At 45.7% G+C, this 20,133-nt stretch overlaps 1 protein-coding gene across 1 annotated transcript in view; it reads right to left on the reverse strand.

Annotated features, from left to right (window-relative positions):
* LOC147717820 (uncharacterized) overlaps positions 1-20,133 on the reverse strand; it is a 108,180-nt gene that overhangs the window by 50,604 nt on the left and 37,443 nt on the right. Inside the window, exon 2 of the mRNA XM_086920559.1 lies at positions 1,024-1,069. Within this exon, the coding sequence (XP_086776685.1) occupies positions 1,024-1,069 (46 nt within the window). The remainder of the gene's footprint in view (positions 1-1,023; positions 1,070-20,133) is intronic.

A 20,133-nucleotide genomic window follows, 5' to 3' on the forward strand; every position in this document is an offset into this window, starting at 1 on the left:
GGCACCATGGAGGAAGCTGGAGCAACTACAGAGGCCAAAAAGAACCCCACAAACCCCCCGGAGGACCAGCCAGGGACCTTGTGGAAGGAGAAGGGCAAGGAGAAGAAGAGGAACCTGCAATTCATTCCGCAGGAAAACAAGATCCTGATTACGGAGGTGATAGAACACCACCACCAACTGTTCATCACCTCCACCATGTCATTAGCAACAAAAAATGCAATATGTCAGTCCATCTTGGCCAAGGTGAATGCAGTCGGAGTGAAGAGAAGGGAAATGGACGACTGCAAGATGCGCTGGAATGATGTGATGTGGTAGTCTAGGGGAGGAGGGGTGGTCCTGGGGGTAGGGATGGTCCTTGGGGGGGTGGCAGTGGGTGTTGTGGCCCTCTTTGGTCTCCAAGCTGCATGATTAGTAGCTCCATGGCATCTGCTGGTCTTCAGATGTAGCTCTGTGCTGGGATCCCTTTCTACTGCAGGTTTTCGTCTTACTTAAGACTAGAAAAATGCAAGTCTTAAGTCCATGCTGCTAACGTGCCTTATCGCCTGTTTTTGGACCACATCGCCTATCTGGCTGGCCGTTCAGAATATTGCGAAGTGGCGTTATTGTGAGTTTTTGGACGGGAACGTCTACTCTGCATATGATTAGCGTTAGTTGTCGCTGTCAGCCTTGGAGATGTTTTTAGTGCCAGCTATCGCAGGTAAACTGACAATGTCAGCTGTTTTCGCAGGCTTGTGAATAGGGTGATAAACCTATCGCTACTTTCGTCGATGTGTCGTTGAGAATATGCCCCTAGGTTTTCTAAGTTGGCTATTTTAGCAGCAGAACTACATTTTATACCTGATGATTTGTTTTACGTCGAATTTTTTTAACTTTTAGAAATGTTGGTTGTCTTTTTGTATAATTATTAAGAAAGCATTTTGTATATAACTCAGCTTTCGTGTGTGAGGTTTGGGCTTTAAGTATTAAAGAATTCATTATAAATGCAAGTGAAGTTAAGGCATGGGCTCATTCAATTTCACTTACCTTGCACAAAGTTCTGTCTTGTTGCTTCAGTGCAGTTACAAGAACCCTGGAATTAATAAAGAGAGAGGCATGAACACAAACTAGTGTGATGATAATACAGTAATAGTCAATATTAACATTTATTAATTTGGGCACCACATTAATAAAACATCATTTTAGGTCTGTGGCTAAGGGTATGGACATCTTTTTTTTTATAAATATTACCTGTCTGAATGGAAGGACTGCAGTGCTTGCTGATCAAGGCCCCCCTGAGCAATGTTTACTGGTGTTTGTTAGTAGTTGAGGTATTGGGCAGGGCACTTGTATGAAGTCTTTAGAAAGGGAGATGTGTAATCCACTGCAAGTACAGATGCTGTTTGTTGTTGCAGGTCGTTGGCATCAAGAGGCGCCTAGAATCGCAGTGCATGCGGTATATGTACCGTCAGTCAATGGCTCACCGCGGCATAGTATAGAGCTGGACAGCAGGGAGCAAGCATATAGTTCAGCCCAACTTCTTAAAGCGTTCTGTATGAATGGGTGTGTCTTACTCCAAACTTAGGGGTGACTTACGCGTGAATTCCACGAGTAGTCCGTGTTTATTCACATGTTCTATGAGTAAGCATGTCTGTCTGATTGAAAGTGCTGACGCAAAACGCTTTGTGAATGGGGCCTGAATATTCAGGTGTAAGTCACATCTAAGACAGGAGTAAGGCATAAGCACTCACAGGAAAAGCTTGGTGAATCAGGCCTGGACATTCAGGAGTAAGTCACATCTAAGACAGGAGTAAGGCATAAGCACTCACAGGAACATCTTGGTGAATCAGGCCTGGATATTTAGACGTAAGTCACATCTAACACAGGATTGAAACAAATCTGTTGACAGAATTAATCTTTGTGAACTGAGACTTCCTATGCTGTGCGGATCTGGCATCGAAGGAACTTGGTTTCGTTCTCTGTGCGGTGGTGCCTTTGTCAGAAACTGGGACTGTAAAGAGGAAGTTCAGGGGACTCCAGGGTCTCCCCCATAGTGCTGTATTTAAGGGATGTTACCACAACGGGAGGTTTTCTGTTTGAATAACTTCCTCAAATGGTGGCATTAGTTTAAACTCAAAAACATGTGATATTCTAATATTCTCAAAGCAGTACACTGCCACGCAGGTCTGAAGTCAATTTTTAATAGGACTACGTATTTGTTATGTGAAATAAGGCTTAATTTTTTAATTTGGTACAATTGACAATCTTTATTCGGAAAAAAACTAAGGGCCTGTATTGAGGTCTGATGAACAGCCATCCATCAGGAAAGCGGAGGATATTACTTCCACCACCCCGATTTCTGGACTTGGCCCTTTTTGCAGGGTCATCCCAGAACTTTTTGCCTTCCTCCTGTATTGTTTCTGACCTGTTGTTGGTGGTTTTATGACTCAGGGCACTTTATCACTACTGTACAGTGCTAAAGTGCATGTGCTTTCTATGGTAAACGTGGTAAGATTGTGCTACACCTGTTTGGCATATTACTTTTACCGGTCAGTCCCTTGTACAGTGGTATCTCATATACCCAGGGCCAATAAATTAAATGCTACTGGTGGGCTTGCAACGCTGCTTGCGCACCCACTAAAGTAGTCTTTCAGACCTGTCGCAGGCCTCTGCCACTGCTGGGCCTGCGCGTGCAGTTTACTGCCCCTGTGACATGGCAGATAAAGTGTGTTGGACTTGGCCTTCTCCCCCGAAATTTTTCGCTTTTGACCCCTTTGACTAGGATGTCTCCCCCATAGTAGTAAACCTGTATTGGCCATGTGTGGTAGAAGTTGCCCTGTTTTAAAATTGTAATGTCACGAAATGGTGTGCAGGAAATGTTCCCCCATTTTAGAAATGCACCTGACTGAAATGTTCTGTAATTAAAATGGATGCCACGGCCATGGGTTTTGCCACCTGACTGCCATAGGTCAGCGGTCTAAATATTATTACCCAGCCACCCCTAGCTTTTGGAGGGAAAGCCTGGCACCCTGGGTGCTCAACCCCTCCCCTTGAGCCAGTTTAGGCCAGCTTTGCCAACATTCTAGAAGGTTCTGGCACTGCCTGGGAGGAGGGTATAAGTAAGGGGGATGTGCCACCAGAGAGTCAGACAGAGCTGGGACAGGAAAGAGAGGGGACCTGCTGCGAAGGGTTACCGCCACATGGGCCTGTGAGATGGGCCCTGCACCCCTAACCCCCCCTCTTCTGTCCCCGGGCCCCTGACAAAGGAGGGCCCCTACCCAGGTCGCTGTCACTATTAGGGCCCGTGAATTATGCCAGCCCAGCGCGAAAGGAGCGCCCAGGAGGTGAGGAGGGGGCCCCTGAGGAACTGTAGTGGGACTGTCCGCCCCCCTTGGGAAGTTGTGGCCCCTGTGGAAGCGCTGGACTGTGAGGAGCTGCCCGGGGAGGATTGTGCCCCCGAGGGACTGTGGCGTGCTAAAGCACTGTGCCCTGTGACTGTTGTGGCTGTAGTGCTGTGAGGCCCGGAAGCGCTGAGCCTGGAAGGGCTGAAGCACAACTGTGAGGGGAATCGAGCTGGAGGAGCCTACCCTCGTTTTGGCGCGCTGTCCGCCATATAAATAATTAAATAAACGGGAGCCTACCCCGTGTGCCGCCGATCTCACCGCTGCGGCGCTGCGCCGCTGCGCCGCCTCGGAGGGACCCCCCTGTTGTGGGCATCGTCGCGGCGGCCCCCGGTGCCAGGAGAGGGGCCCCGGTGTGTGGTGAGGGCCGCGCTGGGCCCTGAAGCCGTCAGGACCCGCATCACGTGACGGGGGCGCCCGGCCGCATCATCGGCCCGCCCCCGCCAACGCCGCGCACGGATTGGCCCACGCAGCCGTGCACCCGGAAAGGCCACGCAGGGATTGACTGCCGGCCGGGCAACCGAGGAAGAAGCCAGCCGGCAGTGTCGAGGGGCCCCCATGGTGAAGGGGGAGCCCCGATTGTGGCCGTGAACCGGAGTGGGTGCCCACCCCACCGGTGAGTGCCCCTGCAGGAGGAGGCCGACGGAAGCCCCGGGTCCCCGTGGGGAAGGGGAGGGGCCCGGGTGAAGCTGTGAAGGTGCCGGGTGAAGACCGGAGGAGTTGAGTGGCTGCGGGGCTCCCGTGGTGAAGAGGGAGCCCCGAGTGTGCTCACGGGGCCCGAGTGAGGCCTTGCAAGCCCCGTGTGACCCGCCTCTACCACAGGAAATCACTGCGTGTGTCCCCTGAGGCCTCTCCGAGGCCGTGTTGAAACCCCGGGCCCCTGTGAGGAAGGGGGGCCCGGGTGAAGCAGGTGTGCCGCACACTGGTCTGTGCCCCTGAAGACTCCTGCCATTGAGTGTGAGGAGCCCCCGGAGAAGGACCGGCCAGAGGACGTCTGCACTCCAGCAGGGCTCCCATCTTGTGAGGAGAGCCCCGCCCGCTGCCTGTATGAAATAACAATGATATAGAGACTAGCATTCTGAAATAACATGTCTATCCCCTTCAAAGCAACTTGGTTACGCTGTTCAATTCTTTCCCGAAATTTGGCCAACTGATGTGGTCCCTCTAATCCAATTTGAAGGTAGGCCTTCTTATGTAGCAACCCGAAGAGGCTCCCCTTTTCCTCAGTTTTCATCTAGACAGCTTTAACTAATAGAAGCACTGTATTTTTTCAGATTCCTCTCTGTGTTGACATTGCGCCTCACAATCAGTGCCATTCATTGCCATCTTAAAACGGCTCTTTTTCAGAATTTCCAGGTGACAAATCAACTGTCTGTCTGATTTCTTTGATGTAACAAATTGATTATATGACGATTTAATAGGATTTGCTCTTTTAGTCTCATTGTTTTCTCTGATTGTGACAGAAATGTAAATATTTCACTTGTTGGCAATCATGTGATCGAAATAAGTATTATGTTTCTCTAGCCATTTTTTTAGTATATTGAGCATCTCTACATTGATTTTAAGATACTCGATAAAACTGATTAAGCGTTATATATATCTGATTGTCTAATGATAGCTCTCCACTCACTACCAGGAAGGGGTATTTGCTTGGGTTTAGATTAGACTTTAAGTTATCAGTTTACACATGGAGTTCTTTACGTGTGTATGATCTTAACGACTTTTAATAGAATGTGTTTATAATTTTGATTCATTATTTTAATATAGGGAGTTTTTTCAGCATTGAAATATTCTGTCCTGATGATGGTCTACATGACGACTGCCCTCTAGACCGAAACGTCAACACTTCCATTATCTCCGGAAACGTTGCATTGGCACAAACTCACAACCACTCTTTATTGATTAATTTTGTTTGTTTGCTATATCCACTAGGAGTTGGTATTTTTAGTTGTGAACTGTAGAGAAACTATTGCTCATCTCTGTTCATTACTATTGCTTGAATTCATTTTTCTGTATTTGTCTCCCCAATTTTATGTTTCTTGAGTAAATATAAACTTTCTGAATATATTTCCTTCCTCTGTGTGTTCTCTTCGTACCTTCATCCGATTTATTTCGATTATGTACTGAGATTGATATCCCGTGGATACATTTGAGTGTGTTACATATGTACAACTCACAATTTAGACCGACTATTTTCCTAAATAAGCCCCATGTAGCATACTCTGACCTTAACTATACAGTGCCCAAGCCTACAAGGGCTGATTGGGTTTTCCCCTGCCTATAACACTAATGATACGCCTGGCGCCAGGATATGCCCACCGGACAGGCCGAATGCTTCCAGGCTAGATGTGGGCCAGAACTGAGTTCCACTTCTACAGTCCCCTGCTGAATCAGTGATCTGCTTGTCCCCAACTGAGTTGATAACTCTGTCCTGGTTTGATGGATTAACTACCTGGGCTGGGTGCTGAAGGGTTGCCTGGTCAATTACACAACTGGGTCTACTGGCCCTGTAAGGAAGTGTTATTCGCCTGAAGAGATATTTAGGTTGCCCTAATGAAATGTTTATTCCTGCACAGTGACCAGGTTATAGGAAATGTTTGATTGGTTGAGACCGGTTACTACCGTTACTGATGCCAATGTATATTGATGTTTCCCGCCGGTTAGGTGATCCTACGCTGATTCCAGGCTGTTATACAAATAAGGTTGTGGGCCCCTGCGGCTGTTATTTACCTGCCTAAGTGAGCCTAATGTATGCACTGGTGAGGTGCGCAATGTGTTGGATACCCATGGTATTGCTCAGGAATAATGCGAAAATGTTGATATGCTCATGGTTAAATGCCTAATGTCACACCATAATGTGTATGCCTAAGGTTTTATTGCAGACAAGGTGCCTACTTACCTGATGAGGTGGTCATCCCCCTGGCCTAAGGTGATGAGACCGACATCTAATATTGATGCCCTCATGCTTTCATGCAGGTCCCGGGCTGAGTAGTTATCCAGTACCGGCTGATTCCAAATATGCGGTTGAGGCCCTATGTTCAATGAGTTTGTGCCTAAAGTGGGATGCCCCCATGTTTAGACATTACAAGTTCTGCCTAGTGTTTCATTCCCACAGGTTGAGGGTGGATTAAAAACTTGATGTGCCCCTTTACTACAGGTGTCCTGCCCCTGTGCTGGCCTGACGTGTCATTCCAGGCCTCTGGTTATATCCCAGGTTAATGAGCAAGCCTTGCTGATTTACTACAGGTGCTCCTGTCTGTTGATACGTGCTGAGGCACCATGAAGTTTTTCCCTTACAGGGGTCGGGTTGGAGTTGTAGTGCAGGATGTATACTTCTGCTAATATTGTATTTTGCAATTACAGCCTCCCACTGAAGATTAGTGCCTGAGTTGGCCCCACCATATTGGCCCCAGGTTCAATGTTAATTTAATCACATTCTTCTTTATTTCAGCCATGGACTTACGGACTGGACCTATTTCCCATGGTCCCCCTTGTAAACAATCCCACCTAACATACTTGGCTCTGGTGTCAGTTGGCGCCGTGTTGTGATACCACTGTTTATGCATTATTTGCCTTGCAGGTTGGAGGTATACTAAACTACTTACTAATTGTCCAACCCAAACTGGTGTCCTGCCTCTTTTGTGGTGTGCCTGGTGTGTCGTCCGTGGGTACTGCGTGAGTGCTTCACATGTCCTCCGAAGTTCGGCCTGCCCGCTTGGTTCCATGCTACCCCCTTGGAGATTTGGTAACCCCATTTCTTACAAAGTGGTTGTCACGTCTGTGACTCCCCTTTTACTACATCCCTAAGGAAGGCGCTAGCTAGCCCTATGGGCAGGGTGCGGTGTAGGTAAATGGTAGGACATGTGCCTTAACTGTGTGGCATGTCCTGGTAGTGGTAAACAGCCTATTTGGTTTCTCACTGCTGTGAGGCTGCCCTCTCATAGGAATTCACTGGGGATTCCCTGATATATGCTTCAGTAGTAATTCCTGATCTGAGAGGGGTGGTGTGATCATGTTTGGTATGTTTGGAATAGTAGTTGTAAATCCTGCTTATTGGTAATTACTTTTTTAGAACTGCCACTTTTAAAAGTAGGCATTTCTGTGTGCTATGTGTCTTTTGTCCTCTGCAAGGATGTGTATTAACTGTCTGGCTTTGAAGTGACAGGGGCTGGAGCTGTGCAGCGGCTTCAGAGAGCCTGGAGGAGTCGCCTCAGCTGCCGTTGTGTGCCCTGTTAGGGCTTCTTCTTGTTCCTGTGGACTTTGCGGGGTGAGTCCAAGACGGGCCCCCAGCCTCAGTTATCACGGCGACTGCACCACAAGTTGTGGGCAGCTGCCTCTCACTAGTGGGGGCAATTTGGTGCAACAGGATTTACTTATGTGCCCTGTGACAAGTGTTTACTATGGTGCACTGGGGCTAATGTTTTGCATAATGTGCTATACGAAGTACCATTACTGTGTTTATGCCTAACTGCTTTGTGCAAGTGCCGACTGACCAGTAGTTACTAGTCAACCTAACTAACTGTGATTTTTGTGATTATGATAGTGGCCCGATTGGCTTATTGATTTATGTAATCCCTGTGACGTCATGACAAGTGCCTAGTGGCACAGTGATATATGTGATTGTGCTCTAATGTGTTTTTATGGACAATACAAGGCTATTTTTATATAACCTTCTGTGGAGTTTTTTTGAGGTGTGCCTAGTGTGTCGCTGCTGTGTGAGTGTGTTGCGTAAACTCTTTACACATTGCCTCTGGGATAAGCCTGACTGCTCTGCCAAGCTTCCAAGGGAGTGAGCAGGGGTTGTCTTCAGTGTGTAACTCCCTTGCCCTGGCTAGAGTGGTGGGTTCTGCCCGACTTAGGTGCATACCCTAGCTAACCAGAAACTCAATTTCTATCACTGTGGAACTATGGTTCATCAAATTTAGAGACGACCTCCAACTCAGAGGTCATCTCTGTACACTAAAAGGAACCACTCTCATTGCGGTTCTTTTCTATGTACAAAATGTTTGGTTCCCCAAACCTTTCAAAAGTTTTAGTTCTTCTGAAACAAACTCCCTAAGCTGGGGTTTACCTGAAAAACAATAACTAATGACACACCCTTGTAATTTCCTCCCAGGTATGGGGGGTAATATTATTTTTTTCTGTCCCTCACCACCATTTTTTTCCCAGCAGTGATGGACAGAAAAAAAGACGTTACACCATCCACGCTATTTAGGGTTGGCAGTGTAATGTCCTTTTGCCTAACTCTATTCCATCAGGCATTGGAGTAAGCTTGTCGTGGATGTAGCCAAGAGGGGCAATCAATAGAAAACTTAAAGTGAGGCGGGCAGACTGAGGTTTTGGTGTTTGCAACAGAGTACCCTGCCTGCCAAATTAGGCCCTAATACTGATAAATATAAAATACATGAATGAAATGCATGCTGACTACAGTGTTGTATCTTCATTTTGGTACATGCTCCTTTCACAACAGCTGTCATAATATATTCAGAAATGCTCACAAAAAATTAATGAAGCTTGTAAAAGTGAAATGAGGTCAACCCTTAAATAAATGTGTGTTCCAACCACCTACCTTCTTGATACAATTGAAAGCTCTCACTGAATTTTTATCTCGGGGTGCGGGGGGGGTTCACAGCTTGTTTGCTTACTATTGAGCACTGTTAGGGCATCATATGGTTATGAGTTAACTACTAGCACTGTCTCCAAATGAAATATTTATTCAAACGCAAAAAACTCCTGTTATGGCACAGTCTTTAAATATGCTTATCTTCTAACTTGACAACTTTCCATATGCTATAGGCTCTATTATCTCTTTTGGTCCCTCAGAGTGTGTATGAACTGTTGATGTTGGCTCTGTCTTAGTGGGGTGTGTGAGTGTGTGATTCATCTCCTTTGTCTATGGATATCAATATATACATAGCGCTAAGGCTCTCTTACGCCCCACATTAGAGGATTCTGAATATCAGTAGAGAATCATTTCTTTAAAGTCTAGGAGCCCGATTCACAGAAATAACTTAAGACAAAATCCTAAACTTACTACCATTTTGGTATTCACAGAAGGCACTTACTCATTGTGGTATTCAGAGAAGGCACTTACTCATTGGTGGAGAAGTGTGGCTCAATGGTCAGAGCGGCAGAGCCTAAATAAGAAGTCTGGCCTGGGACCACGGTTCAATTCCCCGCCTCGGCGGGTCTTGGGCTCAAAAATTCCATGGACCTGATAGTTCTCGCCTCGGTGCCTATTCCAATCATGGAATCCCACTCTGCAACTCTGGGCAATAGCTTGCTTAATCTCCACAACGGCCCCCACAACGCTAAGGATGCCTGGCCTCCACCTTGGGGGTGCCCAGGAGTGGACAACTCACCGGGAAAGCCAGGATGGGTTCCATAGCGGAATTCGTACAAGCGCTTTGAGACCCTTGCGGGTGAGTAGTGCGCTATACAAGTATCAATTTACATTTACATTTTGGTATTGACAGAAGTTAGGAGTCCTAACTTTAGGACTCCTAAATGCCTTCTGTGAATACCGAAAGTCTGAAAGGTAGGATTTTTCTCAGTGCCTTCTGTGAATACCAAAATGGTAGTAAGTTTAGGATTTTGTCTTAAGTTAGTTCTGTAAATTGGGCCCAAGACCACTAGAGTCCATTTGTGGTATATTATTTCCTCTCTACTCCTGTGGTCAGCACCCTTTGTGTGGGGCGGGCAGTGTGGTCCATCCAGTGACTGAGGGAATGAGTGAACATACAAAGGGTTTACAAATAGTGGACATTATATTTAAATATCCACTGCTCTAGCAGTGCACAAAGTATTGGAATGTTCCATTTGTAAACAGTGGAAGGTTTAATTTAAACCTTCAGCAGTCTTAGCTGGTGGGGTTCGGAATGGAGGAGACATTATTCTCTAGAGACCAAGTAGGCGCTTTTTACCTCTGAAAAACGAATTCCACACAAGCAGTAAAGATGGTCTTTTTAAAGCCTGGGGGCAGAATAGGTATTGCACACCAGGCAGGCTGTCTACTCCAACAGCCTGCTACTTCCTACTATGACCTGAATAATTCACATTCACTGCTCTTCCACAGTAGTGCTGCTCTGGAGAATTAGAATGGAGTAGTACTCGCAGCAGATTGTGGGCAAACATTTTATCGGAGTGTCTGCTCTACGAAATAAAACATAATATTGCATTGTATTGTATTGTAATTGCCTTTATATAGCGCTTACTACCCCTGATGAGGCATTGAAGCGTTTTTTCAGCGAGGAGCACACTACTTCAGGACCCATAAAGGATTAGTATTGAATTAGTATAGTGAAATATAAAAGTAATTTGAGTGGTGGATAAGTTAGTCAGTTATTTGGATTCAAGAGGATAGCGCAGGGATAGAAGAGAGGAAAAGGTTTATGAACCTCCTCTGCCAGAGGCCACTCACGGACATCCCTCATCCAGTCATCCAGGGAGGGGGAGCACTTCTCCATCCAGGGTATCGCTGCCCTGTGCTTAGCCAGGACCAGGAAGAGCTATAGCAATTTATACTCCAAATGGTGTTTCTTGGCCTTTGTGACATGTCCGAGTGGACAATGTAGCAGGGATGTCTGTACCCTAAGACATACCCCTTTTCACCGACTCCACTACCCAGGTCCAGAAGCAATGTACGTCAGGTCAGCCCCAGGCCAAGTGCAGAAAGGCTGCCCCGTAGTGCCACACCGTGGGCACGCATCCAAGTGCGGGTCCATGTGGCTCAGACCTATGGGGGTCATATGTGTGCGATGTAAGTAATTGAAATGTATCAACTTGAAGCGCGCATTGCAGGACAGTGAGTGTGTTTATCGCTTTCCACTGTGAATCAGTCAAGGGTTCCTTCAGGTCCCCGGCCCATGCTGAGCGAGACCCGGGGGGCCATCACGTCTGATGTCATGGCACTATAAAGAAGGGAGATGAGCCTACGACCCGAGCCGCAGGAAAGCATTATGTCCAGTGTGTGTGCTGTAGGTGCGATATTTGGGTATGTGAGCTACATTGCCCTAGCTAGATCTAAGAGCCCAGCATATTGAAGAAACTGGTCCCCACCCAGCTCAAAACAGTCATGAGCCTGCTCGTAGGAGATAAAGGTTTAGTTTGGGTACAGGTCCACTAACACCTGACAGCCCCCTCCTTCCATGCTTGAAAGGACAGCCCATCCAACATGTTCCCCACTGGAGTGAGTATTCATATGGAGAGTTCCCTATGAAATGGTGTGTGTTTTAATACACGTTCTACGAACAATTGCCACACCTTTGCAGTCTGTTTGACCACATAGGGCATGTCCCCGGCGACTCCAGCACCCTCCATCAGGGCCGTTCGTAGTCTGTCTTGTTGGTCCAGCCCCTTCAGAAGTCTTTTTTCCCAATTGTCCCACTCATCAAGCCACCGGGCCACATGCTGCAACTGTGCTGAATAGTTGTATAAATCCATTCTGGATGCTCCAAGTCCCCCTCCTCATACCGCCATGTCAATACTGTATCTGCTTTAGTTTGGAAGAAGACCTTAGTTGCCAGTGAGACAAAAGCCCTTGTTACTTCTTTGTACATGGGGGTACAAACAAAATGTTGTGAACTCAGAATTTGAGAGCAATGCATGGTGGATCCAGCATTTTTAAGTATCTGGCAAACACCAGTTATGCATGCATCCTTATAAATTCGACATTAAGTACTGAGATCACATTAATTACTTTTGAGGGTTTGATCTCTGCAGCAGACATGGATCACAGAGAAGAAGAGATGTGTTACCTGTAAAAAGTGAAGCCTTATCTGTCAGGAGAAGACTTCTAGTTGGCATTCCAAGCCCTGGTCCTCTCCTATTGCAGAGACCACCCTTGCTCCTCTGAAAAGCATCTTTCATGCAGCAGCACAGTTCATCAAGGGGCTGAACCACAACCACAAATGTCTCTCTGAATTACTTACACGACCATCTACACCAAGACCCCTATCTGCTCATCTAACAAACTAACAGAATTTGAAGGTTCACACCGAAAAGGAGCTCCAGCATAGCACGATTCGGGAAAAAATACAGGAAAGAGAAAACAAGCTTTCTCAGAATACACACAGAGGAAATGACATCAGAACAGAACTAACCTTCTAACAGTTCAGGAAGTAACTGAAAACTCCCCTTTGATATCCTTATGTCTCACCCCTTCCACCAGCTCTACCTGCCATCCTGTCACCTCCCACACCTTGTCCCCCTCCAGTATGTATCCCCACTGGGGCTAGTCTCCCATAAAACAATAGCCAGTTAGGTTTGCCTTAGAAGTGCCAACACATAGGCACTTTCTTTTTCTGACTTGTAAGACACTTTCATTTAAGGACAGTAATTTCTTCATTTTCGCTGGACTTGACAATACTTCATGAATGTATTGAGTAATGTTATTAAGGGGCCCTCACATGAATGCATTTGGAGATGAGGTATTATAAGAGATATCGCAGCGGGACTGAATGTATGGAAAAAACTTTTTTTACTCTGTGGGGTTGGAAGTGTGTGTTTGCAGTGGCTCCACTGAATCATTATTCGAAGGTGAAAAGATCTTAACATGCTTGGTAGTACTTGGCTGAGTTGAGGACCTTAAATACAAAGCGGTCATACATAAGTATGATTCCGTATGATCTACCACTATCTATAAGGAATTACTGCGTGTCTAGAAAAAAAGTTTTGAGTTTTACAGTTTTTCGTAAACTTTCTCAGCACATTGCTTATGCCTCAAAACACATAACAAGAGAACATCTTACCCAAAGGTTTCTGAACATGCAGCCAGATGCATCAACCTAAAAACCGGTCGCAAACGGGCAGATTCTCAGAATCTGCCCCTTTGCGACCGGTATTTTTGCATTTGGGATGCATCATCCCAAATGCAAAAATCGCAATTTAAGGAATCTCTAAATTGAGATTCCTTAAATTGAGATTGCATTTAAGGAATCCCAAATTGAAATTCCTTAAATGCAATGCATCAAAGTAAAAAAATTAGCGATTTCGCTAATAGGAGTTGCAAATTACTATGAAGCTACACTTCATGGTAATTTGCAAAAACTTTGAAAGATGCACTTCTGTGCATTTTTCAAAGTTTCATGTTGCGCACACACATGCCCTTAGGGCATGTGTGTGCACAACATATGTGCATAGATCAATTTCAGGGGTGCAACAGGGTGTCCTTTTGACACCCTGGCACCCTTGAAATTGCATTCTCAATTTGCGATTGTCTAATTGAGAATCGCAAATTGAGACTGTCTTCCCATTCATTCCTATGGGCCTCTAGGCCCATAGGAATGAATGGGGAGGTATTCCTTAATTGTGATTCGCAATTTGCGAGTCGCAATTAAGGAATGTGTAGGAATCGCTATTTTTTTTAGCGATTCCTACATGCATTGGCTTTTGTGATTCCTAAATAGCGATTCCTTAAAAATCGCTATTTAGGAATCGCAATTTCATCTGTTGATGCATCTGGCTGTTAGTGTATGGTTTACACTTTCGGTCATATTAATTTGTAGTGATGAAGGTCCACGCAGGAAGGATACAATTGAAGAAGCTTTATTGAAGATAGTTAAAAGTACAACAAGTAGTCGTGTTCTCAAGAGCAGACACACCAGGAGCAGCCTGTCTGCTGATCAGCCCATGCTCAACTGTCACTTCACCTCGCAGTCTCTCAACATTCCGAGACCCATCATGACTCCAACATTCTATTGAGCACAGAGCACAAGCACTGGCTGAACAGAAGGTGTAAATCACATAACCAGTGGCGTCACTAGGGGGGTGCGGGGGGTGCGGACCGCACCGGGTGTCACCCCATCTGGGGTGACACCAATCTAGTTAGTGCTGCTGCTGGTGTGCTGTGCGCAGTTGCGCACCGCACCTTAGTTCTTACAAAAATGTTAAATACTTCTTACTGTCTGCTACACAGTGCGCACTGCGCAGTGTATGTGCACTCACACTCACACTGCAGCAGCACGCACACACGACTGTGCTGGTCACCGTAACTGGTGCGAGGCGTACCCAGCAGTTTGTGGGTCCCCCAGGGCCGTCAATCTATTTTACTGGCGCTACCAACCAATGACGGCCCTGGGACAGCCCCCGCGCGCTGTGCGAGTGTGTGCTCCTGCTGATGCCACACGTCACAGCAGTCACGCGCCCGCCGGGAATAAATAATTATTACCGACGACATCACCAGATCGAGCCGATTCCGTCGTGGTCTCCGTCTCCTGAGTCCTCCCAAATTCTTCTTGCTGGTGGGTCCGTCCTGACTCGGAGCGAGGCAGCAGTCGGACCGGACGGTGAGAGAATGAGAATGAATTTTGAAATAATATAATTTATTATAAATGAATATGAATGAATCATGAAGATGATGAACTAAGTTAAAAATGTGGTTGTGGCAGTGCAAATGAAATTATTCAGATTTCAGTACAATGCTTTAATTTTACTGCATTCGCAAATGAAAACGAAAACACGGCCCTCTTCGACAGGCAGGTCTAGACTCTAGTGCACTAGTGCAGAGTGCACCAGGAGCGAAAGCTTCCTTCCTTCCTTGGACAGTCATTTCGGGTGGCCAAGCTGCTAGGATTAGTTTGATATCGAGGAGGCCCTATCCCTGAAACCTCGCAGCCGGGTAAGAGGTATTGCCATGTGTAAGTATGCGCCTAGCGCCGGCAAGCCACCGGGCCTGATGCTCATCCACACCTAATATGTGTACATTTCACACTGGTACATTTTGTATACGTAAATGCTGTGGACGCTCTGGTTGCATCTCACCCCAGGATTGAGTTAGAACATAAATAAAAGAGGCATGTAGTAGGAGTTGAACTGATTCAACTTTACATTCTGCAGTCTGCACCAAGCTTACTTGACTCCCAGTAACGTCTATTTTCATTGCAATAACGCTGCCTGCCTATTGTCTGACGGTGGATGTGGGCAATGCTCACATGGTCTGGTCTCGTCCCTCCTTAGCCGCATACTGGTATACTACACTTAGCACACTGCACAGGGGCTGTCCTCTCTTCTATCTTGTGAGATATGCATCCTAGGACTTTACCGGCGCACCAGGAAGTATAAAGTGGTAATGCGATTCCTGGCCCTTTTACTGGCAGTGGCAAACAACTTGATCACGCGGAAATGGAAAATGGCAACTCCTCCTGTGGCTTCCGTGTGGCCACTGTCTTCGTTGGCATTGGCTCAGGCCGAGAGTACATTGCTAATAGGGAAGAGGTGAAGGGTCGCTGCAAACATCCCATCTCAGGGACGGGGGACACTCTCCTGGAGAAGTTCCGTGAGGGGATCCCCGCCACTCCACCGACCCCTTAAAGACATGTATAGACCATATCCTTACACCTTCTCCTTTCCTTCCCCATTCTGTTTTTTCCCTCATCTCTATTCACCCCGACTATACCTTGCTTGCTACGTGACATTTGGGTTATTTTATTTCACTGCTACAGATGAGTGCATCCACAGTTTCAAATCAAAAATATTTTTTTTTAACCTTCCTCATGTTTTATTTCTCAATTCAGTTATGGTTCAAAACTGTTTTATACCCCTGCCACCCTTTTATTGTTATATTCACTTTTAATTATCTGCACATGACATCAACAATGCAGTGCTCCTTGCCAGCCACTTTTTAAAAAAACTTTATTTATTATACTGCAAGATACAGCAAGCAGCATGCTAAGGAACCCACACTGCGCATCAATAAAATGACAAGTAGGATGCAACTTTTCTTTTTTGTCCCCTCCCACAACCCCAGCCAAACTTCAAAACACATAAACACAAGTGGTAGACCATACAAATGCGAGATAGTACTTCTGCAACATAAATAGTAGCAAGAAAAGTGAGTAGGTTTTACAGAGGCCATTCCTTCCATTTAAGCAGATTTTTTTTACAAGCGATTAGGTCATGGCCAGATATTCCACAAGGTATGTGATCAGTGGAGCCCAGAAGTCCTTGGACATAGAGGACAATGGCAATTCCTCAGCATATGCCTCCACTTGTTCTTAGCAGTATACTAGGTCTCTGATCCACTTCGTCAAGGTGGGCGCCGTCCTGCCACCCCAATGCATTGGAACAGCAAGTTTAGCAAACAAAGTAGAAATAGCAACAATGCGCCTATTGCATGGCTAAATCTTCTTCAGTAGCCCTATAAGACATAGTTCTTGGCGTACACACAATCTTTTCCAGTGTCATATCAAAGAGTACTTTCACAACATGCTGCTAAAATCTGTGTATGAGAGTACAACCCCACACCAGGTGCATGAAATTGGCCCCATCCTGCCCTAGTACATCTCACATCCTCCAGCAATCCAAATTTCAACAATTGCTCAGGGGTGTAATACATCTGATGCAGATACTTAAAATGTATAATGCAAAGATTACAGTTGGCGGTCAGGCGCCCAGTCAGTTTACATCAAGATTCTTAGTTTTCCCAGGACATGGGGGGATCAAGTTCCTTATTACATTTATCGAACGCAGAGGAGCTAGACCAGTCATTTTCCCTTTGGGATGCATTATATAATCACTCTACTGCTATCAGTGGTTTATTCTTCAGGAAGGACTGCTGCTATGACTGTTGAGGTCACCAAGAGGGTCGGGTCCAGTTGCCTCAAGAGACCCATTCTCTTGGATTTCCCTGCTGCTATGAGTTGTTTGTTTTTTAGGAGGGCCCTGCTAGGTGAGAGACCATGTTCTTTCATAAGGGCAAGATCCTGTATTTATGAGTTGGCGTGTTCTCACAGAGAGCGCCCCTGCTACGAGAGCCCTGTTCCTATGATTAGTTTGTTCTGACTGAGTGGTAATGCTGCTATGAGTGATTTGCCCTCAGAAGGCCCTGTTGCTATGACTTGTTTGTTTCTTTAGAAGGGCCTTGCTGCTATGAGTGGTTTGTTCTCCAGGAAGGCCCTGCTGCTATGAGTGGTTTGTTCTCTAGAAGGGCCCTGCTGCTGTGAGTGGTTTGTTCTCTAAGAAGGGCCCGCTGCTACAAGTGGTTTGTTATTTAGGAAGGGCCCTGCTGCTATGAGAGGTTAGTTTTCTAGATGGACCCTGCTGCTATGAGTGGTTTGTGTTCTGGGAAGGGACCTGCTGCTATGAGTGGATTGTTCTCTAGAAGGGCCCTGCTGCTATGAGCGGTTTGTTCTCTCGAAGGGCCCTGCTGCTATGAGTGGCTTGTTCTCTGGGAAGGCCTTGCTGCCACACGTGATGCATTGTCTCAGAGGGCCCTGCTGCTATGAGCTGTGTTTGGTCTCTAGGAGTGCCCTGCTGCTATGAGTGACACATTCTCCCAGATTTCCCTGGTGTTGTGAGTTGCTTGTCCTGTAGGAAGGCCCTGCTCCCATGAGTGAGCATGTTCCTGTGGCCGGGCATCTGCTCCGAGTGTCCATGATCTCCAGGGGGACCTTGCTCCCATACGTGCCACTACTCAGCGCCCCCTGGGCTCGAGAGACTGCACTTTATTGCTTCTTTTTATTCGCCTCACATCCTCTTTTCTTCCTTCTCCCATCTCATGAATCGGGCCTGATTGTGGCCTTTGTCTCCTGTGACCCTCTTCAATTGAAGCCACGGATGGGGTAGGCCTGGCCTGGGGACTGTGGTAATGGCATTTTGTTTGCTTTTTGATACTTGCACAAGTGCCACCATTGCCTACGTAACGTTTGTTCTTGTGCTTGAGTGTCTACCATATATTGCAGTATTATATACCTCTTCTAATTGTACTTTGTTTTCTCTCGAGCAGACTTCACTTTAAAATAGTTTATTGGGAATCGATTAGACACCTGGTGCAGAGATCTTTGTACCCAACAAATTCCAAAGCATTGTAGCTGTAAGATAACTTTGGTGGTGAATACACTTGCTGGCGAGATCTGTGTATGTGCAGTCTAGTCACAGGCCACGCCTGACTCATACAAAGTATAAAGAGTTAATGTCCTAGCTGCAAAGTGAAGCATACGCCATGTAAGTCACCGATTTGTATTTTATGTAGGAAGCTCAGCGAGTTACTGCTTTCATTGCAGACATTCTTGAGTGAGATAGGTCTCAGGTTACCATCCTAGGCTCCGACCTTGTTGAATTACATTTTTCTTCTATGGCCTTTGTAAATGTAGGAACTAAATCTACAAACGTTACTAAGGATTCTGTATGATCCCGTTATTTGCCATCTGTGTCCACTGGCGGACTTGGAGCGGAGGAGGTCCGTGAGGGGGTGACACCATGAGTTACCCGCACCGGGTGACACCAACCCTAGTGACGCCACTGCACATAACATTAACAAGAAAAGGATTCTACATAATCCCACAATAAAATTGAGCGGGAAGCTCGCCTCTTACTCATAGCAGGGTGACGGCAGCCACGGTGAATATTAGGATGGCTGCTCTTATCCTTCTCTGAATTCATCCTTTAAATTTCACGGACAGACTTAATTTCCTGCTGACTTGATAGGACATGCCATGGCTTTCCGTTTCATCTACTTGTCATTTTATATGCTTCACCCCTTCACAGCACTGTCATATTATCTATCAAGATGAAGACAGCTATTATTATTATTCTACGATTGAAGAAAACCGTCTTTGTCCCTCGATGGACCTCCTCATTAAAGGACGTCAAATATTAGAAATCTGTTTGAATTCACTTAAATTTCATCTCAATCACATTTCACGATGTAAAAGTAATTGCATGCTATTCCATCTGAAGAAGCAATGGACATTACCCTGTCAGTCTCAAAGAAGACATTTTTATCTAAAACAAAATCATTTTAAACGCTGCGTCTCATCATTTATTTGATATCAAATTCCCCACTCCAACCTTGCAAAGGAAAGAGGCCCTTGATTTACATGATAGAACTTAATAGAAGATAATTTTTTCAGGTCTATTGTTATATTGTCAATCAATTTTCAGATGTTCATCCTTTTCTCCACAGAATTGCAGCCAGAGCCTGGAAGGACCTCCCCATCCACTCCCGAACGTCTACCTCAATTGCCGACTTCAGGAGTGGCCACAAGACCTGGCTGTTCGAGTAGCTCCACCTCACACAAGCGCCTGGATACCCCTCAGGGAAATTAGCTCGCTCTATAAATCTCTGATTGATTGATTGATTGATTGAGAATGTGTTCCTTTATACATTACACAAACATTTCCAACACGTTGCTTCTGTAAAAATAAATAAATACTGTACACTGTGTGACATAAGCAATACCACACCAGTTTCTGCAGATGATCACCTGCTAAAATCTTGGTACTATACTCTAATTTTGTTAGTGATGTTTCTCATTCTTTGAAGAGCGTTTGGATGGTTTTTACTTTTAGATGAATTAACAAAGGGGAATTCGTATTAAGTTGATTTTCATGCATTAAGTGTGTTGGCAGTGAGTGATTAGCAGGTGGGGCCTTCTTTCAATATCAAAAGTATTAAATCTATTGATTATTTCAATGGGTTCATCTGCCTTTCATCGACATCAGGATGCTAGGTAAGATCTGTGTGATCTTCGTTTGATGCCCAGATGCGATGTTTCTGCTTTTTTTGCCAGGATCATGTGACATGCATGATTGACCATAATACTTTTGGTCACCAACATAACATGGGCAGCTCTAGAATAGTACTGGTGTGCCTCCAGTTCTCGGTAAAGTCCAGTCAGTGTCACAGAGTTCACCTCTTATTAATTGTCCATGATTTAAGATTTCCTTCTTTCAGATTGCCTCATTTTCTATTGTACATGATTTAAGAAGGCCTCCGTTTTTATTGTAAATGATGAAAGAGTGCTTCCTTTTTTATTGT

The sequence above is a fragment of the Lissotriton vulgaris genome, chromosome 5 (assembly GCF_964263255.1).
Source record: "Lissotriton vulgaris chromosome 5, aLisVul1.2, whole genome shotgun sequence".
In the NCBI taxonomy this organism is placed as follows: Eukaryota; Metazoa; Chordata; class Amphibia; order Caudata; family Salamandridae; genus Lissotriton; species Lissotriton vulgaris.